We start from the raw sequence: 19,233 nt of genomic DNA on the forward strand, positions 1-19,233 counted from the left end.
GAGGTCAGAAGTAAAAAAAAAAAAAATCACTGGTCTAAAATCTAGGTGTTGTCAAGGCAGCACTCTTAGGGAAGAATCTACTTTCTTGCCTTTTCTAGCTTCTAAAGCTGCATTCCTTGTGCATCTTGGTTCCTGGACCCTTCCTCCATCTTCAAAGCCAGCATAAAATATCTGCCCTGGTGGTTACATTGCCCTATTCTGTCACAGGCTCCTTCTGCCTCCTTCTTATAACTTTTGTGATTACATTTGGAGCCCATCAGAATAATCCATGATAATTTCCTCATCTCACAATCCAGAATTAATCACATTTGCAAAGCCCTTCTGCTATATAAGGTAACATTCACAGGTTCAGGAACTAGGACCTGGATATCTTTGGAGGCCATTATTCAACCTATCACATTCCTCATAAGCACAACTCATTCCAATAGTGACATCACATATATTTTGGGACCACAAAGCCTTTTACATGTGTTTTTCATTTGATTACCACAAAAATATTTCAAGTTGGGCAAAGTTTGGGTTCTCCCAGAAGCAAACACTGAGGCGGGGAATTAAGTGTATGTGGTTTATTTAAGAGATGATCCTAGAAGCACAGGAAGAGAGTGGAGAAGTGAGAAAGGGAGGGTAAGGTAGCCAATAAAAGCTGTGGAATCAAGCCAGTTACTACTATGGAAAACTGGAGCTCTGTCCTTGGAAGACAGTATAGAGACCTCAATTATCCAACCAGGGTCTGAAGAAGCTGGGGCTTACCCAACTCTGCCATGCAGCCTTGACTGAGGGCAATTCTAGAGCATTAACTCTCTGGCACTTCCAGCTTTCCCTGCCTTTGAGGCTGGTATTCTCCTAACGCCAGAAGAAGACCTCAGGATCACAGGTATCTTCAGAAAGCAGCCTAAGGGGGGAGATGGATGCCCAGAACATTGGCCAAGGCACTAGCAGTGTTTGCTATGATCCCATTTACCAGTGAGACCCATTTATTCTTTTCACCAAACATGTTCTGACTGCTTGCTTACTCTGGGCCAGACAGCATGCCAGGTGTTGGAGCTCACAAATAAATGTACAGTGTGTACAGATATGTAAAAAGACAAATTAACATACACTATGGTAAGTGCTATGCCAGAACTATAAGTATTTGCTCCTGGCACATAGGAGCTTATAATAAAAATTGATTTTTTTTATTAACTTGTTTTATTTCTTATTTTTTAAAATTTACACCCAAATTAGTTAGCATATAGTGTAACAATGATTTCAGGAGTAGATTCCTTAGGGACCCTTACCCATGTAGCCCATCGCCCCTCCCACAACCCCTCTAGTAACCCTCAGTTTGTTCTCCATATTTATGAGTCTCTTCTGTTTTGTCCCCCTCCTTGTTTTTATACTATTTTTGTTTCCCTTCCCTTATGTTCATCTGTTTTGTCTCTTAAAGTCCTCATATGAGTGAAGTCGTATGATATTTGTCTTTCTCTGACTGACTAATTTCACTTAGCATAACACCCTCCAGTTCCATCCACATAGTTGCAAATGGCAATATTTCATTCTTTTTGATTGCCGAATAATATTCCATTGTATATATATACCACATCTTCTTTATCCATTCATCCAGCAATGGACATTTGGGCTCTTTCCATACTTTGGCTATTGTTGATAGTGCTGCTATAAACATGGGGGTGCATGTGTCCCTTCGAAACAGCACACCTGTATCCCACGGATAAATGCCTAGTAGTGCAATTGCTGGGTCGTAGGGTAGTTCTATTTTTAGTTTTTTGAGGAACCTCCATACTGTTTTCCAGAGTGGCTGCACCAGCTTGCATTCCAAAAAAGTTGATTTTTAGAAATAAAGTATTAAAAGCACAGGGGGCACCTGGGTGACTCAGTCAGTTAAGCGTCTGACTTTGGCTCAGGTCATGATCTCACTGCTTGTGAGTTGGAGCTCCGTGTTGGGCTCTATGCTGACAGCTTGCAGCTCAAAGCCTGCAGCCTGCTTCAGATTCTGTCTCTGTCTTTCTGCCCCTCTCCAGCTTGTGCTCTGTCTCTTTCTCTCTCAAATACAAATAAGTGTTAAAAAAAAATTAAAAAGATAAACAAGCACAGAAGACCTGTGTCTGGAGGACAAATGTCCCTCTCCATCATTAGAGCCAAGCACTCAAATAAGGCACTGACATAAAATAGGATTAAAAAAAAAACAAAACAAAAACCAACCAAGTGACTGAGCCAAGGTAATCTGGCCTGTGAACAGCAGAACCAGGACAAGAATTCACATTTTCTGACTCCAAGGCCAGAATTTCTTTCACTCCACCCAATGGTCTCTAGGAGATAAGACTTCACACGTATCAGAAAGCCCAGTACACAGTAATTACCCAATGTCCTGGTAAAATGGAAACAGCACATTTTATTAACCATGAGAAAGGGAAAACATAATCCACCACAGGAATGGGAAGGGACTTTTCTTAAGAAGAAAGCCTAAAATTTTTGGTAAAATATTTTAATCACCTCCCAAAGGCCCCACCTCCTAATACAATCACATTGGGGCTTGGGTTTCAACATTTGAACTTGGGGAGAGAGATGGGGACATAAACATTAAGTCTGTGGTACCACTTCATTCCAAACCTGCCAAACCAGCAGAACATGCTTCCTGTGAGAAGGGCCAGAGCTGAATCCTTATTCCTATGGGCAGCTTGCTTCCAAGAAGAACAAGCCAAGCATGCTCAGTTATTCTTCCCAAACTTACCATGTAGATAAGGAACTCACCTCTTGGATGTGGTGCGAGGCCAAGATTATATTAGGAAAAATGCCTCACTATGGAAACCAGGAGTAGGGGGAAAACCCTTCCTCTCTAACTCTGTGATTGGGAAATGGAAAACCATCAGGCTGAGGTTATTCCTTTCTCTCAAGGTATGGTGTTATTCCATCTCAACTTCTCTCAGGGCATCTGCTTCAGTCCCTTCATGTTCCCCTGGCTCCTCTTCTTAGTTTCTTCCTCACAGCCTGACATGGTGGCCTCACTCCTTAAGTTCACTATTCAGTTCCCCAAAACTGACACACTTACTCTCTCAGTATCCCCCTTCCAAACTTAAAGAAGATCAGAATGGCTCAGCCCACTGATTTTTTTTTTTTTTTTTTAGAATTTTCTCTTTTCTCTTCTCCTGAGTTGATCTTAATTCCACTCTTCTCTTTTGTCCTTATCATCTCCATGTACCTGGTCTCAGTTCCTGTTTTGAGTTTGCCCTACTCCTGTGGCCCCTAACTCAAGCTTTATAAGAGTTATCAAACCCCCTCTACTCTCTCCTTGTCCCCCTCAGTGTGGACTCAGTTCTTCCTGGGGCAGGGGGTGGGGTGGTTTTACCAAAGGTCTCATCTTATGACTCTTTCTTCCCTATCCAAATTGCCTTGGGCACCTGCTCACCCCCACCCTTCCTCCTCCTCTGGCCTGGCTTGACTCATCATTTTTTTTAAGTTTATTTATTTATTTTTGAGAGAAAGAGAGCAAGTAGGGGAGGAGCAGAGAGAGAGAGGGAGAGAGAGAGAATCCCAAGCAGGCTCTGCACTGTCAGCATAGAGCCCAATGTAGGGCTCAAACCCATGGACCATGAGGCCATGACCTGAGCCAAAATCAAGAGTCTGATGCTTAACTGACTGAGCCACCTGGCTGCCCCTTGACTCATCTTGTAAAGCCAGGCTGCCCAAGATTCAAGCCAGTAGTTGGTCAACATATTCAGCAACTAAATTAGGAAAGTCCACTCATACCAACAAGACTCACGGGAGGCTATCTATAACCAGAAAGCCACTTTGCTGACTTACAAATGGAGATGTTACTTTCCACTCACTCAAATATTCATGTCTATAGAAAGATCATAGTGGATGGGGCGCCTGGGTGGCGCAGTCGGTTAAGCGTCCGACTTCAGCCAGGTCACGATCTCGTGGTCCATGAGTTCGAGCCCCGCGTCGGGCTCTGGGCTGATGGCTCAGAGCCTGGAGCCTGTTTCTGATTCTGTGTCTCCCTCTCTCTCTGCCCCTCCCCCGTTCATGCTCTGTCTCTCTCTGTCCCAAAAATAAATAAACGTTGAAAAAAAAAAAAATTTAAGAAAGATCATAGTGGAAATTTGAATTAGTGATAATAAGGAATTTTTGACAATTTTTAGGTTGGCAAAGTGATACATCTTAAGACTTATAATTTACTTTAAAATAATTCAGGATGAAAAGTAAAGTATAAAAATGAAAGGAGGCAACCATTTTGGAAAATAGCTTGACAGCTTCTTATAAAGTTAGAGTCACCATATGACTCAGTAAATCTACTCCTAAGTATTTACCCCCTAGAAATGAAAGTATATGTGCACATAAAAATACATACATAAATATTCATAGCAGCATTGTTCGTAATGACCAAAAAGTTGAAATAACTCAAATGTCTGTGAACTGACAGATAAAATGTGGTATAACCATACAGTGGAATACTACTTGGCAATAAAAAGGAACAAAGTACTAATACTTACTAAAACATGGATGAACCTCAAAAACATTATGCTCGGTGGAAAAAGGAGACACAAAAGAACACATATGGTATGATTCCATCTGTACAAAATATTCAGAATCTATAGAGACAGAAAGTAGGTTAGTGGTTGCCTAGAAGCGGGGGTGGGAATAAGGAGTGACTGTAAATGAGCATCAGGTTTCTTTTTAGGATGATGGGAATGTTCTAAAATCAGATTATGGTGAAGACTGTACAACTCTGTAAATATACTAAAATTTCTTTGAATTGTATGCTTTAAATGGGCAAACTATATGGAGTATGAATTATATCTCAATAAAGCTATTTTTAAATAGGAAGGAAGGAAGGAAGGAAGAAAGGAAGGAAGGAAGGAAGGAAGGAAAGGAGAGAGGGAAAGAGGGAGGGAGAGAGGAAGAGAGAAAGGAAAGAAGGAAAGATTTTTGTCAGCCATGATGGTCTAGCCTTCACAGTACCAGAATGTCAGAGAAGCCAAAATCATCAGAATGTTGCTATGTGAGAGAAAGGTGGAGGGAGGTCTTGAGAAAATTTTAGATGCAAGAGATCCTGTGAAACCTGATAAACCACCCCTTCCCTGTAGCCCCCAGCTTTCCTCTGAATAGTGCTGGATAAACATAGCAATGTCTGACCTGTTGGTTCTCTCTTTTCTTTGGTTGATGGTGAATATCGCTCTCTAGTTACTCTCTGTGTAACAAGGAAATATGATGGGAGCTGCTAGTATTTTTTCTCTAAAAATATATCCAAACTGCCCAACTTATTTTATTTATTTATTTATTTATTTATTTATTTATTTATTTAGAGAGATGTAGAGGCAAAGAGAGAGAAGGAGAGAAAGAATCCCAAACAGGCTCCACACCCCCAGTGCAGAGCCCAGTGCTGGGCTCAAACGAATGAACCACGAGAACATGACCTGATCCGAAAACAAGAATAGGACACTCAACTGACTGAGCCACCCAGGCACCCCTAAACTGCCCTAATTATGAATTTTAGTGTTTTCAAAACTCTTCAGTCACAAATATTCAGACAAGCTCTTAGTATTATCTCATAGCTGAATACTTTTTCATTGGGTATGAATTCTTTAACACTTAAAGGGTAATCTTATTTCTGAAGTGTTGGAGAACCATCACTCTCAGGCCTGTTTATCTCTTGCAGCATATTGAGGTGCAGCATTATCAGGGATTTTTGGCAAGTCTAGGTAGACTATATGCATTTCTTCATCAGTTAGATTTCACCATTTTTCTGTCTTTCTGTCTTGCCTGGCTTTCTTCTTATTTTCCAGGACTGTGGTAGAATTAATCTCAAATTAATTAACACAAATTTCTAAACTCATTTCTAGACTTTGGAGGCCTGAGGAAGAAGAGGTATATGTGCCAACTTGATCCAATTTGCAACTTAATTTATCATGACTGTATAACATCCCAGTGTGTTGATGTAACATTATTTATATAACCATTTCATATTTTCCCATATTAAAATTAACATTGTAGTCCACATCCATATATATAAATCTTGGCATATGACTCTAATCACTTCTAAAGAAACCAATTTAATGTATGTTGAATAAAATAACAAAATGAGTTGGTGATCTCTGGGTTTTTAGAAATACACATATTATCAAAAGTTTAAACATGTCAGTGCATTATGTTTAATCTGAGGACATGAGAATAAGAAAATCAGACCAATCTTTAGTTTGGGGATCAAACCACATCAGAATTCTCTACTCTCAGCTCTTCATGATTGCTAACAATTAATTTTCTAATCCTTTCTTTATTCCCTTACCAAAGACTCGAACAGAATCAAAAGAAGGACAATATGGAGAAAGATCTAAGCTATTGAATAAGCTCTGTCCTGGAGAGCAAATGGATGTTTGGCAGGAACCACTCAGATACCTAAAAGGTTTTCATCTTTGGAACCATCAATCTAACACTTTCATTTGCACCAGCTTTATTTTTTAACTTAAGAAAAGGTTTGTGTAAATTCTAGGCTCTCTTTGTACTTTGAACTGTGTTCTGCACATCTAATGAACTTTAATGAGCTGCCAGAGTTTTTAAAACTCTGTTAATTTAGCAATGGAAAATCAATTGAAGCTACTTTACATCTTTGAAAGTCCCAAGTGAAATAAAGAAAGTTAGAGCTATAAATGTAGCCTTTAACATGAATAGACACTTCTCTAAAGAAGACATCCGGATGGCCAACAGGCACATGAAAAGATGCTCAACGTCACTCCTCATCAGGAAAATACAAATCAAAACCACACTCAGATATCACCTCACGCCAGTCAGAGTGGCCAAAATGAACAAATCAGGAGACTATAGATGCTAGAGAGGATGTGGAGAAACAGGAATCCTCTTGCACTGTTGGTAGGAATGCAAATTGGTGCAGCCACTCTGGAAAACAGTGTGGAAGTTCCTCAGAAAATTAAAAATAGACCTATCCTATGACCCAGGAGTAGCACTGCTAGGAATTTACCCAAGGGATACAGGAGTACTGATGCATAGGGGCACTTGTACCCCAATGTTTATAGCAGCACTCTCAACAATAGCCAAATTATGGAAAGAGCCTAAATGTCCATCAACTGATGAATGGATAAAGAAATTATGGTTTATATACACAATGGAGTACTACGTGGCAATGAGAAAGAATGAAATATGGCCCTTTGTAGCAATGTGGATGGAACTGGAGAGTGTTATGCTAAGTGAAATAAGCCATACAGAGAAAGACAGATCCCATATGTTTTCACTCTTATGTGGATCCTGAGAAACTTAACAGAAACCCATGGGGGAGGTGAAGGAAAAAAAAAAAAAAAAAAAAAGAGGTTAGAGTGGGAGAGAGCCAAAGCATAAGAGACTCTTAAAAACTGAGAACAAACTGAGGGTTGATGGGGGGGTGGGAGGGAGGAGAGGGTGGGTGATGAGTATTGAGGAGGGCACCTTTTGGGATGAGCACTCGGTGTTGTATGGAAACCAATTTGACAATAAACTTCATATATTGAAAAATAAAAAAATTAGAAAATAATTAAAAAATAAATAAATAAATAAATGTAGCCTTTAATAAAGATCTTAGTTACTTCCCAAGAGGTAGAAAAGATGGGAGGACTTAAGGAGGAAATGTGAACACAACCAGATAAGTCAGAAGTTCTCAATAAATATTTGTTAAATAAATGAGTCAGAATTATAGCCAAGAAGTAGGAGATGCAGGGAATCAGGCCTCTAACCAGGTGCATCAAAACAATCATGTGTAAGTCAAAAGGGGGATAAATAGTATATTTTTTATTTTCTAGGCCAAAAACAGGGTTATAAGAAATCTTAAAAGTGATTAGTATAAATCTGAAAGAAACTTCAAAGTTCAATCCCAATTCAACATGAAAATCTATTTGCTTTCTTTCAGTTTCATCTTTTCCCAATTTACTCCATATCCTTTCCCTCCTGTGAGGAAGTACTAGAATGAGGAAGGGGCAGGATGAATTTAGCGACAACTTAGAGTTAAGAAAATTTGAATTTGTTCACTTAGTCTTTCAAGTATTCATGAATCAACAACCATTTATTCAGTGCTTAATATCTGTAGGAGACTATTCTTTTATTCTTAAAATTACTTTTTCTTATTAATAAGAGTAGAATTTTTGAAAAATTCATACATAAAGAAAGAATATAATAACAATTATTAAACATTCCACCACCTAGAAATAGCCACTGTTCATATTTTGAGAATATTTCCTTTTGTTTTTTTTCTATTCTGATTTCTTTAGCAATCAGGATCCTATTAAATATAGAATTTTTTCAAGTTATTTCAACAGAATCTTTTTATTAGTAGTTTTTTTCATTAGCCTTAGATTGAGATCATTTTCATGGGTCACTAAAAAAATCTTTAAAATATAATTTTATGGATGAATAATATTCCCTCAACTGAATACACAATATTTCCTCTGGATGCACTGTACTATACATAACCTTTCCTCTGTTATTGGACACTTCAATGCTTTCCAGTGTTTTACTACTAATGTACATAAATAGTTTTTATACCACTGATTATTCCCTCAGGAAAGACTGCTAGAATCATAATGCCTGAGCCAAACAGATCATGAGAAGCCCTACAAGCACTATCCAATAGAATGTTCTCTGATGATGAAATGCTTTATATATTTGCACTGTCTGGTATGGTAGCCAATCACCACACATGAGTACTGAGCACCTAAAATGTGGCTAGCACAACTGAGAAACTGGATTTTTCATTTCATTTCATTTTAATTAATTTAAAATTAAATAACCTCCTGTGGCTAATGGCTATGGTATTGGACAATGAGCTGGTCTAAAGTCGTAATTTGTTAGACTTTCAGAGATTTCCACAAAGTAGCCTCTATTCTGTTTCCATAGTACGGAGTTCAAGAAAGTACTCACCAGTTGTGTGGGTGAGTAGAGTACAAGGATAATAATGATTTCGTTCATGCTTCATGAACTGTACTCTGCTGTCATATCAGGTGGTCTCAGCAGACTTGAGGCCAGGTTATGAGCATGCCTGGATCTGATTCATGAAAATAAGCCTTATGTATATATGGTAAACCTAGAGAGAAACTCTTTTGCTTCTAGAGTCAGATGTGACCCTCCCTTACTCAGACACTACCATCCCCACCTGTGTGCCCCCTAGTGAAGCTGTGGGGACCTCCTTATACACCTTGAGATAAGTAAATACCAATTAATTTATTTAGATAGTGCCTGGGTCTGTTCTCCCCATCGATACACACCAATTATTGACATTTTTCAACATAATGATCATGTAAAAGGTATGAACTTTTTTAAGGCTCTTGCCATATCTGGACACGTTTCTTCCACTCCAGAATTACCAGGGCGCCTGGGTGGCTCATTTGGTTAAGCGTGGGATTCATGGTTTCAGCTCAGGTCATGATCTCACAGTTTCGTGAGTTCGAGCCCTACATCAGGCTCTGCACTGATAGCACGGAGCTTGCTTGGGATTTCTTCTTTCTCACTTTCTCTCTCTATCTCTCTCCAACTTGCACTGTCTCTGTGTCTCTCAAGTAAAGAAATAAACTTAAAAAAAAAAGAATTATTACCAATACATTCCCACCATCAACATATACAAGTGCTCATCTTAGCACGCCGTCCCCTAGTATTGGTATTATTTTTTATATTTACAAAATTAATGGATAAAAAAGGTCATTTAAATTTACATCTTACATCTTTACAGGAAAAATGCTAAGAGACCTCCCATCTCTTAAAAAGTTTTCTCTTAACGCAGCATGTGGGTGGCTCAGTTGGTTAAGCATCTGACTCCTGATTTCGACTCAGGGCATGATCTTGCTGTGAGTTCGAGGCCCATGTGGAGCTCTGCCCTGACAGTGTGGAGCCTGCTTGGGATTCCTTCTCTCGTCTCCCTCTCTCTCTGCCCCCCCACCCCCCGCTTGCTCTCTCTCTCTCAAAAAATAAATAAACATTTAAAAAATAAAATAAAAAGTTTATCTCTTGACCCCACATGACCACCTCTGGGTCTCATCTCATTTCTCTATTCTCTTTAACAACAAAACTCATTTGAGTTATCTCTCCTCTCCTTGTCTGATCTTCTTCTCCAATTCTCTCTTGGGCTCATTTCAATCAAACTTTCACCCCCATCCACTCCACCAGAACTGTTCTTTTAAAGGTCACCAATGACCTTCACGTTGCTAAGTCCAGTGGTTACTTTTTAGCCCTTTTCATATCTGACGTAGCAACAGAGTTGATGCAATCATTGCCCCTTCCTTGAAATGCTTTCTTCTTTTTTGTTTCTTGGACATCTCTTCATTTTCTCTCCTCACTGGTCAATTCTTCATAGTCTCTTGCTAGTTTGCTAGTTCCTCCTTATCTCCCCACCCTCAAAATGTTGATGTTCCTTAGTAATTAGTATATGGACTTCTCAAACCTATCAATGTTTGATCCCTAAGTTATCTCATTAGCTCCAGGGCTTTAGATGCTAGCCATATCCCAGCAGTTCCAGAAATTATCTCCAGCTCAGATTTCTCTCCCAAAATCCAGACTTGCACACCAACTCTATCAACATTGTCAAGTTCGACATATCAGGTTAACATGTCCAAATCCAAGTTCTTGATTTCCCACTTCAAATCTCAAGTATTGGAATCATCCTTGATTGCTCAGTTTCCCTCACATCCCAAATCTATCAGTAAATACTAACCTTCAGCTTAGGTTAAGATACATCCAGAACCTGACCCACTTCTGGTCTGAGTCACTGTCATCTCTCACCTGGACAACTGTAAAGTATCCCAACTGGTCTCCCTGCTCTTGAACTGCCTTAAGTCTATTTTCTATGCACAGCTAGGAGCCTGTCAAACAGTTGGGACTTCTCCTTCCTTTCCCCAAAACCTCCAACCAGGCCTGTTTCTAACGTGTGTGAGTTTCTAGGCAAAAATAAAGTGAATGCTGCCTTTCTCTTCCCATCCCTGGTTCTATTCTAAACCATGAAAGGGCTGACAGACAGAGTCTAGACATCCCATCTTGCATACCAGAGCTTTATCCATACTCAAAACACAGTGGTCCCTTAGCTATCCCACAGGCCTAGGGATGTGCACACCTTCACAACACTTGGGAGGATGGACTTAGCAAACAACTACGCACAAGCTCTGGAAGCAAGTATAGACTGTTTGGGCAGGGGATTCTAGGTTTCCAGGTACCTATCACACGGTCTAGAAAGGGCAGGAAGGTGTGCGGGTATGGCACATCACTTTGGTCTATAAAGAAGGGCATAGCTAGAGGAGCCAAGGGAGTATCCACTAGAGTGAAGGCCCAGTGCAGGGCCTCTAGCTGAGTTGCGTGGATTCAATGAATGTGGAATGTCCTAAATAGAGGCTACCTTATCAGCCTGGATCCCAGAGTGAAGACAACATGGAGCAAGGCTGCAGCTGACCCATCATAAACATGCAGTATGAGAATACAGCCCTTGAGGTCTGGAAGTCTTTCGTTGCCACGGCACAATCTATCCTGTCCTGCTAATACACCCATCTCAACTCTGTGAATGTGAGTTCTATAAAGGCAGACCATATCCTGTTTGACTTGTATCCACAGCACAGTGCCAAGCACATAATAAATACTCAAGTAATACTGCATAGACACAACCTTTCTGGATTTCACCTGTACGATAAAGGGGGTTAGAGTAGATATTTTACAAAGTATCTTCAAATTCCAGAATCCCATGATTTCTATAATTTCAGAAATAAAAGGTTCTGTATTTCCTTCTCAAATACCCACATGTCAAAGCCTCATTCTAACCTGAATTTCCTTTCTTTTCTGATGAAAAGCTTTTGTACATAGCTGTATATGGTTACAGCATTACAAGAACTGCTTAAGGCTTTAAAATCCTAGTCCAATCAGCCTGTACAGGCAAGGAATTAAATACTAGGAATGCTGTTTTTGGCTCTGAATATTGTGACCCTGATTGATGTCACACACACACACACACACACACACACACACACACACTCACTTTTGCTGCTGGACTTGGGCAAGTATACCTGCTGTTCAAAGACCATCTGAAATTACCTCTAAGAAGGAACTGCTTCAAGAATCAGGCTTATAATTAAACAGTAATTGAAGTTTCCTGTGGTTTTATGCATGGCTCTTATCTAATGCTTAAGTAGATAAATTGCATGGCTTAAAAGTCAGAATGGAATTAGATGATTGTACAAGTGAATAGAGGTCTCTGTTCAGCAACATTGCTTATTTAAAATCCAACTTGGGGGGAGGGGCACCTGGGTGGTTCAGTTAGTTGAGCATCTGACTTTCAGCTCAGGTCATGATCTCACGGCTTATGAGTTCGAGACCCACGTCAGGTTCTGTGCTGACAGCTCAGAGCTCGAAGCCTGCTTGGGATTCTGTGTCTCCTTCTCTCTCTGCCCCTCCCCTGCTCATGCTATGTCTCTCAAAAATAAATAAATGTTAAAATAAAAAATAAAAAAAGTAAAATCCAACTGGCTTCCAGCACTATTGTCAGAGCACCTACACAACAAAGACATCAGTCCGACCCTGCAGAAGTGACTCTCAGAGAAGCATGGATTGGTAGAGCTGAAACGAACCTCAGCTAGCCCCTCATCCAAAGCCTTTGTTTCACAGGAAATTAAAACCCAGGGAGGTAAAGTGATTTGCGTCAGGCCACAGGTACAAGAGGAGAAGATCAAGGGATTTAGGAGGTAAGACTATGATGACTTGGGTGACTTACAGGGTGCAGGTTGTTAGGGAGAGGAAGGAAGAGAGGACAGGTGCAAACATCTCAGCTGGGGTCAAATGAGAACAAGCAAGTTTCAAGGAAATTCGATGAGCTTAACTGGGGTCATGTTGAGTTTGAGGTGTCTGTGTACCATATAGACAGATATCAAGCAGACAGCTAGGTATTACAAATCTGAAACTTAAGAAAAAGGACAAAGTTAATGAGATAAATTTAGGGGTTGTCATCCTATCCACTTGGTGTTTAAAACTATTATAAAGTGGGAAAAGAAGTCAGGAAGGAAGCAACAGGGACATAGCCAGCAGAAGATCAGCATCCCAGGACTCTGTTAAAAATAAAAATAAATAAAATAAAGATGACATTACCAAGTAGCTGACGAATGAGTGGCCAAGAGGATAGAAGGGAAATTGGGATAGAATGGTGTCAGTAAAGGCAAGACAAGAAAGGGTTTCAAGAAGGTAAGTGTTCAATAACTGTGGCACACCCCGCAAGATGCTCCTTAATTAATATTCATTCTCCTCTTTTTCCTTGCTAACGAAATCCTTATTGTTTTTCAGAGTGGCAGTGAACCTGGTTAAAAATTAAACTGTGATCTCCCAAGCTCTTTTGCATCTAGAGATGGCCCATATGACATCCCTCTGGCCAAGGGATATAAGCAGATGTCTATCTACTTGGTAAGGCTGTCAAGAAAAAGTGATACAAATGGTCAAACAGTTGGCATCTCACTCTAACCCTTTGCTGTTTCCCCTTTCTTTCCCAAAATAATGATTCTATATCCACAGATACAGCAGCTATCGAACAAACACGAGTACAAAAGACACACACAATAGATGACATGGAAAATTAGGAGTCTGATTCCTGATCTACTCAGCTGAATGAGTGAGAAACATGGGAGTCAACCCTGACTCCTACTACCATCTTACTTCCTCGGATCCAAGACACTTGACTCTCCCCTTAACTATGCTTCAAATTCACTTTCTTCTAACCTCCTCTAGTCCCACATTGTTCAGCCCCCTATCATGCCTTGCCTGGCTAACTGCACTGTCCTCCTGGAAGGTCTCCCTGCTTCCACCCTTACCCCTTGCAACCTGCCCTCTAATCTGCTGTCACCATGTCAAAAATGGAATACTTTTGTGTTGATCCTTGCTGAACATATTTCCATGGTTCTCATCACCTACTGGATAAAACTGAAGGTCCTTAGCCCCACAGTTAGGCCCTTTATGATTTGGCTCATGCCTTACATTGATTATGACATAATATGTAAATATATATATTTCACCCACGTTGTGAGTAAGGACCACTTACCAAGCATGTGCTAAGAGTTTTACATTTTCTTAGTCCTCATGATGCTTCCCCACATATTTGGTAGTACTATTCTCATTTTGCAGATGAGTCCACTGACTCTCAGGAAGGTTAAGTCACTTTCCCAAGAACACACAGCTTGTTTAAGCAGGGGAAGGCCTGGATGTCACAGCTCTTTCAAAGTTCTTTCCACTGCAGTGCCTTGACATGAAAGAGTATACACTCTTTTCTTTTCTCTTCCTTACTTACTATTCCCCATCTAGCTTAAATGAACATCCTTGTTGAAGAACCACAGCCAAACCAGTCTTGCCCCTGCGGCCAGAAGAATCCATCCCCCCCACTGCAGTGGGAACAGTCAGGCAGCTTCAGCAAGGGAGGAGAGAATCCCCCAAAGCTGGAGCTGCAGGACGGACTGTTCGGCCTGACCTACCCAGTCAAGGCCCCTACTTCTCCTCGCTAGCTAGGTGTCAGGTGCCACTCGCAGGGATAGGGATCCGGGGTCAGAGAGCCCTTCTTCCTCGGCCCAGACAGCCTGGCTGGCACCACCGCAGTGTTGGAGTAGGATCCCAGCTCCAAAACCACTCCCACCAGGGTCCAGAGCTGGAAGACCAGGGGGAAAGGCTCTGCTGACTCCCCAGAAGTCTCGAGCAAGACCTGACACCCACTCCTCACCACTGTGTCAGCCTGGGAGCCGGTCCTGTGGGCTCCGGAGGAGCGCCTTTGCACGCCGCTGCCGCCCAGCGCCCGGACCCAGGGCAGCCCGCGGGCGGCGGGACCCTGGAGGAGTGCAGCCCTCTGAGCCCCGAGAACCTCAGCCTCGAGGTTGAGAGACGGGCAGTCGGAGAATCTCTTGGGAGCTGCTGTCAGTCGGGTTGGATCACCTAGATTTGTAACTCGATAAAGGTCCAGGTCCCCGAGGGATATCTCCAGCTAGCATCTCTGGCCCTCGGACGGTGAACTCGGAGTCCAGGCTGCCCCGTGGGCAAACCTACTGGAGTTCCGTTCTCCGGCCCCGCGACAGCCTCGCACCCCCCGGCCCTCCCCAAGCACGGAGGCCTTTGCAGCCGTCCTGCTCAGCCCTCCTGGGCAGCGGCGGAACGGACTCCAGCTGCTCCAAGCGCCCCGACTGGGCTCTGGGCAACCTCGTCTGCCCGGGTGGCTCTCCCTGGGGTCTGAACCCCTCGCGCCCCCGCGCGTCCTTCTTTGTTTCTGAGCTTGCTCTGAAAGTGATGTAACGAGGCCAGACTCGCGCGCCGTTTTCCCTCTTTCGCAGACTAAGTCCTTCCTCCCTCCAGCACCCGATGCTCTGCGCGCAGAGCCGGGCGCTGGGCTGTGCTGTCACTCCATTCCCAGAGCTCTGGAGACCGACGGGCACTGTTGGGAGAGACGCACTCTCACGTCCCACCTCCTGGATGCAGAGTCAGTGGGGAAAGCTAGGCTTTCCTTCCAGAAACAAGGGAGAGAGCCGAGGGGACAGCTGTTGTGGAGGTTTCTAAGGAGACTCAGACTGGCTTCTTTCCCTGCTCCTGGGAGACGGCAGGAAACCTCAGGTATCTCAGTGACCCCAGTGGGTGGATGTTTATATGAAAGAGGCAGAAGCTGCAATAATAAGAGATAGATAGACTGAGAGAACGAGAGAGAGCAAGAGAGCATGCAACAGAAACAGAGGGAGAAATAGAGACCCAGAGACTGCGATTGACAGACAAGTGGAGAGAGACAAAGAGTAAGAGAGATAGAGAGTTGGTGAGTGGGAAATTGACGGTTTTCTTTTCTTTTCTGTTTTTGGTTTTTTGTTTTGTTTTTTTTTAACCCACTGTGGTTTTGCCTCTGACAGAAGAGAGGACCGCTGCTCCCTAGCCAGCAAGCAGCCCCCAACCTGGATGGAGTGAAAGATGCGGCCTGATGACATTAACCCGAGGACTGGGCTAGTGGTAGCCCTGGTCAGTGTCTTTCTGGTCTTTGGCTTCATGTTCACCGTCTCTGGGATGAAAGGAGAGACTCTGGGAAACATACCCCTCCTGGCCATCGGGCCAGCCATCTGCCTGCCAGGCATTGCAGCCATTGCCCTGGCCAGGAAAACTGAGGGATGCACTAAGTGGCCGGACAATGAGCTGCTGTGGGCCCGCAAGTTGCCCTGCTTCCGGAAACCCAGGGACAAGGAGGTGGTGGAACTGCTGAGGACCCCTTCAGACCTGGAGTCAGGCAAGGGAAGCTCAGATGAGCTGGCTAAGAAGGCGGGCCTCAGAGGAAAGCCTCCCTGCCAGGGGCAGACGGAGGTGCCTGTGGCCAGTTCCATCACCACCCCCACACCCACGGAAGAAGGAGAATGCCAGAGCCTGGTCCACAGTGGGCATCAGGAGGAGACATCCAGATACCTGGACGGCTACTGTCCCTCAGGCAGTTCCTTAGCCTACAGTGCCTTGGATGCCAAATGCTCAGCCTGGGACAGATCTGAGTGCCCTGAGCCTGAGGACAGCATCTTCTTTGTGCCCCAGGACAGTATCATCGTTTGCTCCTACAAGCAGAACAGTCCCTATGACAGATACTGTTGTTACATCAATCAGAGTCAAGGCAGGTGGGACCACGAGACAATAGTCTGAGCTTTGCATACAAGAGTCGCTTTGTTGATAGAAACGTGGCTACACTCAGCTTCCAGGGGAAGGAAACTGCCCTGTTCCAACAGCCTTCACACTGTTAGAAATTGACTTGGTATGTGATGGATATGCAAACCTGGGGTTCCTGAGAGCCATGTAAATAGGCATGTTGGGGACATATTTTAGGGAAGGGTGATAAGGGTTAAGGACACTGGAAGAGGCATCTGGTAGGAGAGGAAGCAATTCCAGTTGCTTTTTAACAACTAAATCATGCTGGATGTTTTGTAAACATCCAGAAAGTGGATGTTTCTGGTAACCCAGAAAGTGCTACCCAGCACCTGCTAAAAGGAAGAAAAATCTAGAGTGGGCTGCAGATATCAGCCATGAAACGATACACGGGCTTGCCATAGGGAAACTGAGCTGCTTTCAGTCTGAATAAATTGAAAGACAAAACAATTTAGTGCTTCATTATATGAAATGATTTTTCTCCGGTGAAAGCTCTTCACACTTAATATTTATTTGCTGAAGGAAAAAAAGTCAAGATAGAAAAGCTACATCCCTCTTTAGGTGGGATGGATTTTGGAGAAAGGGGAGTTAAAAACAGTTGAATTATGTAATTGAGTTTTATGACATTATCCTCTGACCAGATCAGAGATTTCAAATAAAGTAAAATAAGTGTGAACAGCTAAGTAAAAAAACTAACAATTTTAGATGGCTATGTTAGTTCTCAAACTCTTCATTTAAATTGATTTACTGGGTCTTTATCTTAAGTGTTTTTTAACATTTACTATCATTCATGTATAATTTCCTCATCAGGTGCAAAATGACTTGACATAATATTTTCATAGATTAGAATTGTGTTCATCAAGTCAAAATGGGCTTTACATATGTATACAAGTGTCTTTAACCTTTCTGGGAGATATGTACTGGTAATTACTATTCCTATATGCCTTTTAAAACCTGGAAACTATGAAGTCAATACATTAGTCTTGAACTTTACGCAGAATTTACATAAAATGCCATGGTTAAACTTCTGGAAGTGTCATTATTTGTACATTTATTCAACATTCACAAAGACTATAAATGCCAATGAAACAAGAGTTAATATACTAGATTTAACTAAAGCTCAGTTTTTATGAAGTTCATCTAATCAGTGAACATTGCATGACAAAGGTCTGTTTTATTTTACACTTAATTTTTTGCTACTGAGGAAAAAAAATCACAATAGGATCCTAACATGTATTTTCTATTTCACTCGCATAATTTTAATAGACAAGAGGGCAATCAGCCAGAATACTATTTAGTTCCTGTTGAAATTATGTAGAGAAATCGTGGTATATTTCATCTTGAATATCAGAATATTTTGCATTTTTCAAAGAATGATGATTTATTTTTAATGATCAGATAGTTTAAGCAACTTTCTCCTAAAAGGGAAATTGAGGACAAAAATTCTGGACAAAACTCTTTTGTGTATTTCAGGTCCAATTCTGCAAGTCTTTAAGTGTAGCAATTATTCAGTCTTAAGAATCATGGCTTTAAAAATCACAATTTCCAAATCAAGTGCAGCATCAAAAGTATAATTTTTTTTTTTTTAAGTAGGGCTTAAATGTCAGAAAATGAGATGTGTGATCCTGGGCAAATTTTGTCTTCTTGTACTTCAGTTCTTGCTCCTCAGAAATCAAGGAGGAGTGGGACCGACTTACACTAGAGTATGTCTGTCGCTCCTTCCCAGTTTGAATATTCTGTGGCATTATGTCAATGACACTTTATATAATGCCAGGAAATGAGTTACAGCAAAATTCATGCCAAAGTTATGCAATTCATGATAAAAACTGTATGACATGGATTGAATTCTTGCTACTACTTAAAAGAATTTTGTAGATGTATGAAAGCAGATTTGTTTTATTACCAAATATTATTTATTCAACAAATACATTTCTGGAAACAAAATGAAGATGTTAATTAAGGGTAAAATTTTTTCAATATTGGTATAGCCCCAAATAATGTAATGCATACCTTTGCACTAAATGTAATTTACTTTGGATTTGGCATGGAGGGAAAAGAGTTTCCTAAAATCACAATACATCTTAATAATTCTAGTGCATTTTGAAAGATGGAAATCATGTTTCAATGAAGGTGAAAATTATTGGATAACTGTCTTAGGAATAAAAACTTCTAATTTGCTTGTTTTTTGTGGACATCTTTAGAGATGAAGAGATAGCAAGACATTGGAGAGAGATGTTCACAGACACTCAGCAAATCCTACACAGGGTCTGAAAAGAGATGCTTATAGTGTTAGGTATGGCTTAAGGAGTGGAAAAGTTACTTTTTGATTTCTTGGAATCAGCACAAACTCCTTGATATCACATACACATTCCAATGTCCACATCCAAAGTCAATTACTAGTTTAGAAATCTAAGGTATTTTATCACATTTTCAAGTTCTTTTTCAGAAGAAACTTCCTTCAGTCTTCATCTTCTATCCACCTACTTAAGACACATAAGGTATCTAAATATGCATTTGAGGGCATTTTCTGCAATGCTAAAACAATGGTTTGCAAATGTTAACTGGGTGACTGAACTTTGACCAGAGAGAATAAAATGTGTGATTGTG

The 19,233-nt window shown here is 41.4% G+C and overlaps 1 protein-coding gene across 1 annotated transcript; it reads left to right on the plus strand.

Moving 5' to 3' along the window:
• The first annotated feature begins 14,830 nt into the window (after positions 1-14,830).
• Positions 14,831-19,233, plus strand: TMEM215 (transmembrane protein 215). Its single transcript, XM_043565270.1, has 2 exons — positions 14,831-15,576; positions 15,861-19,233. Exon 2 carries the CDS (start codon positions 15,919-15,921, stop codon positions 16,624-16,626), a length of 708 nt encoding a protein of 235 aa, XP_043421205.1. The 5' UTR covers positions 14,831-15,576; positions 15,861-15,918; the 3' UTR covers positions 16,627-19,233.

The sequence above is a fragment of the Prionailurus bengalensis genome, chromosome D4 (genome assembly GCF_016509475.1).
Source record: "Prionailurus bengalensis isolate Pbe53 chromosome D4, Fcat_Pben_1.1_paternal_pri, whole genome shotgun sequence".
NCBI lineage: Eukaryota > Metazoa > Chordata > Mammalia > Carnivora > Felidae > Prionailurus > Prionailurus bengalensis.

Excerpts from the sequence above, each read along its gene's own strand:
- TMEM215 (XM_043565270.1), top strand. The coding sequence starts at position 15,919 with ATGCGGCCTGATGACATTAACCCGAGGACTGGGCTAGTGGTAGCCCTG.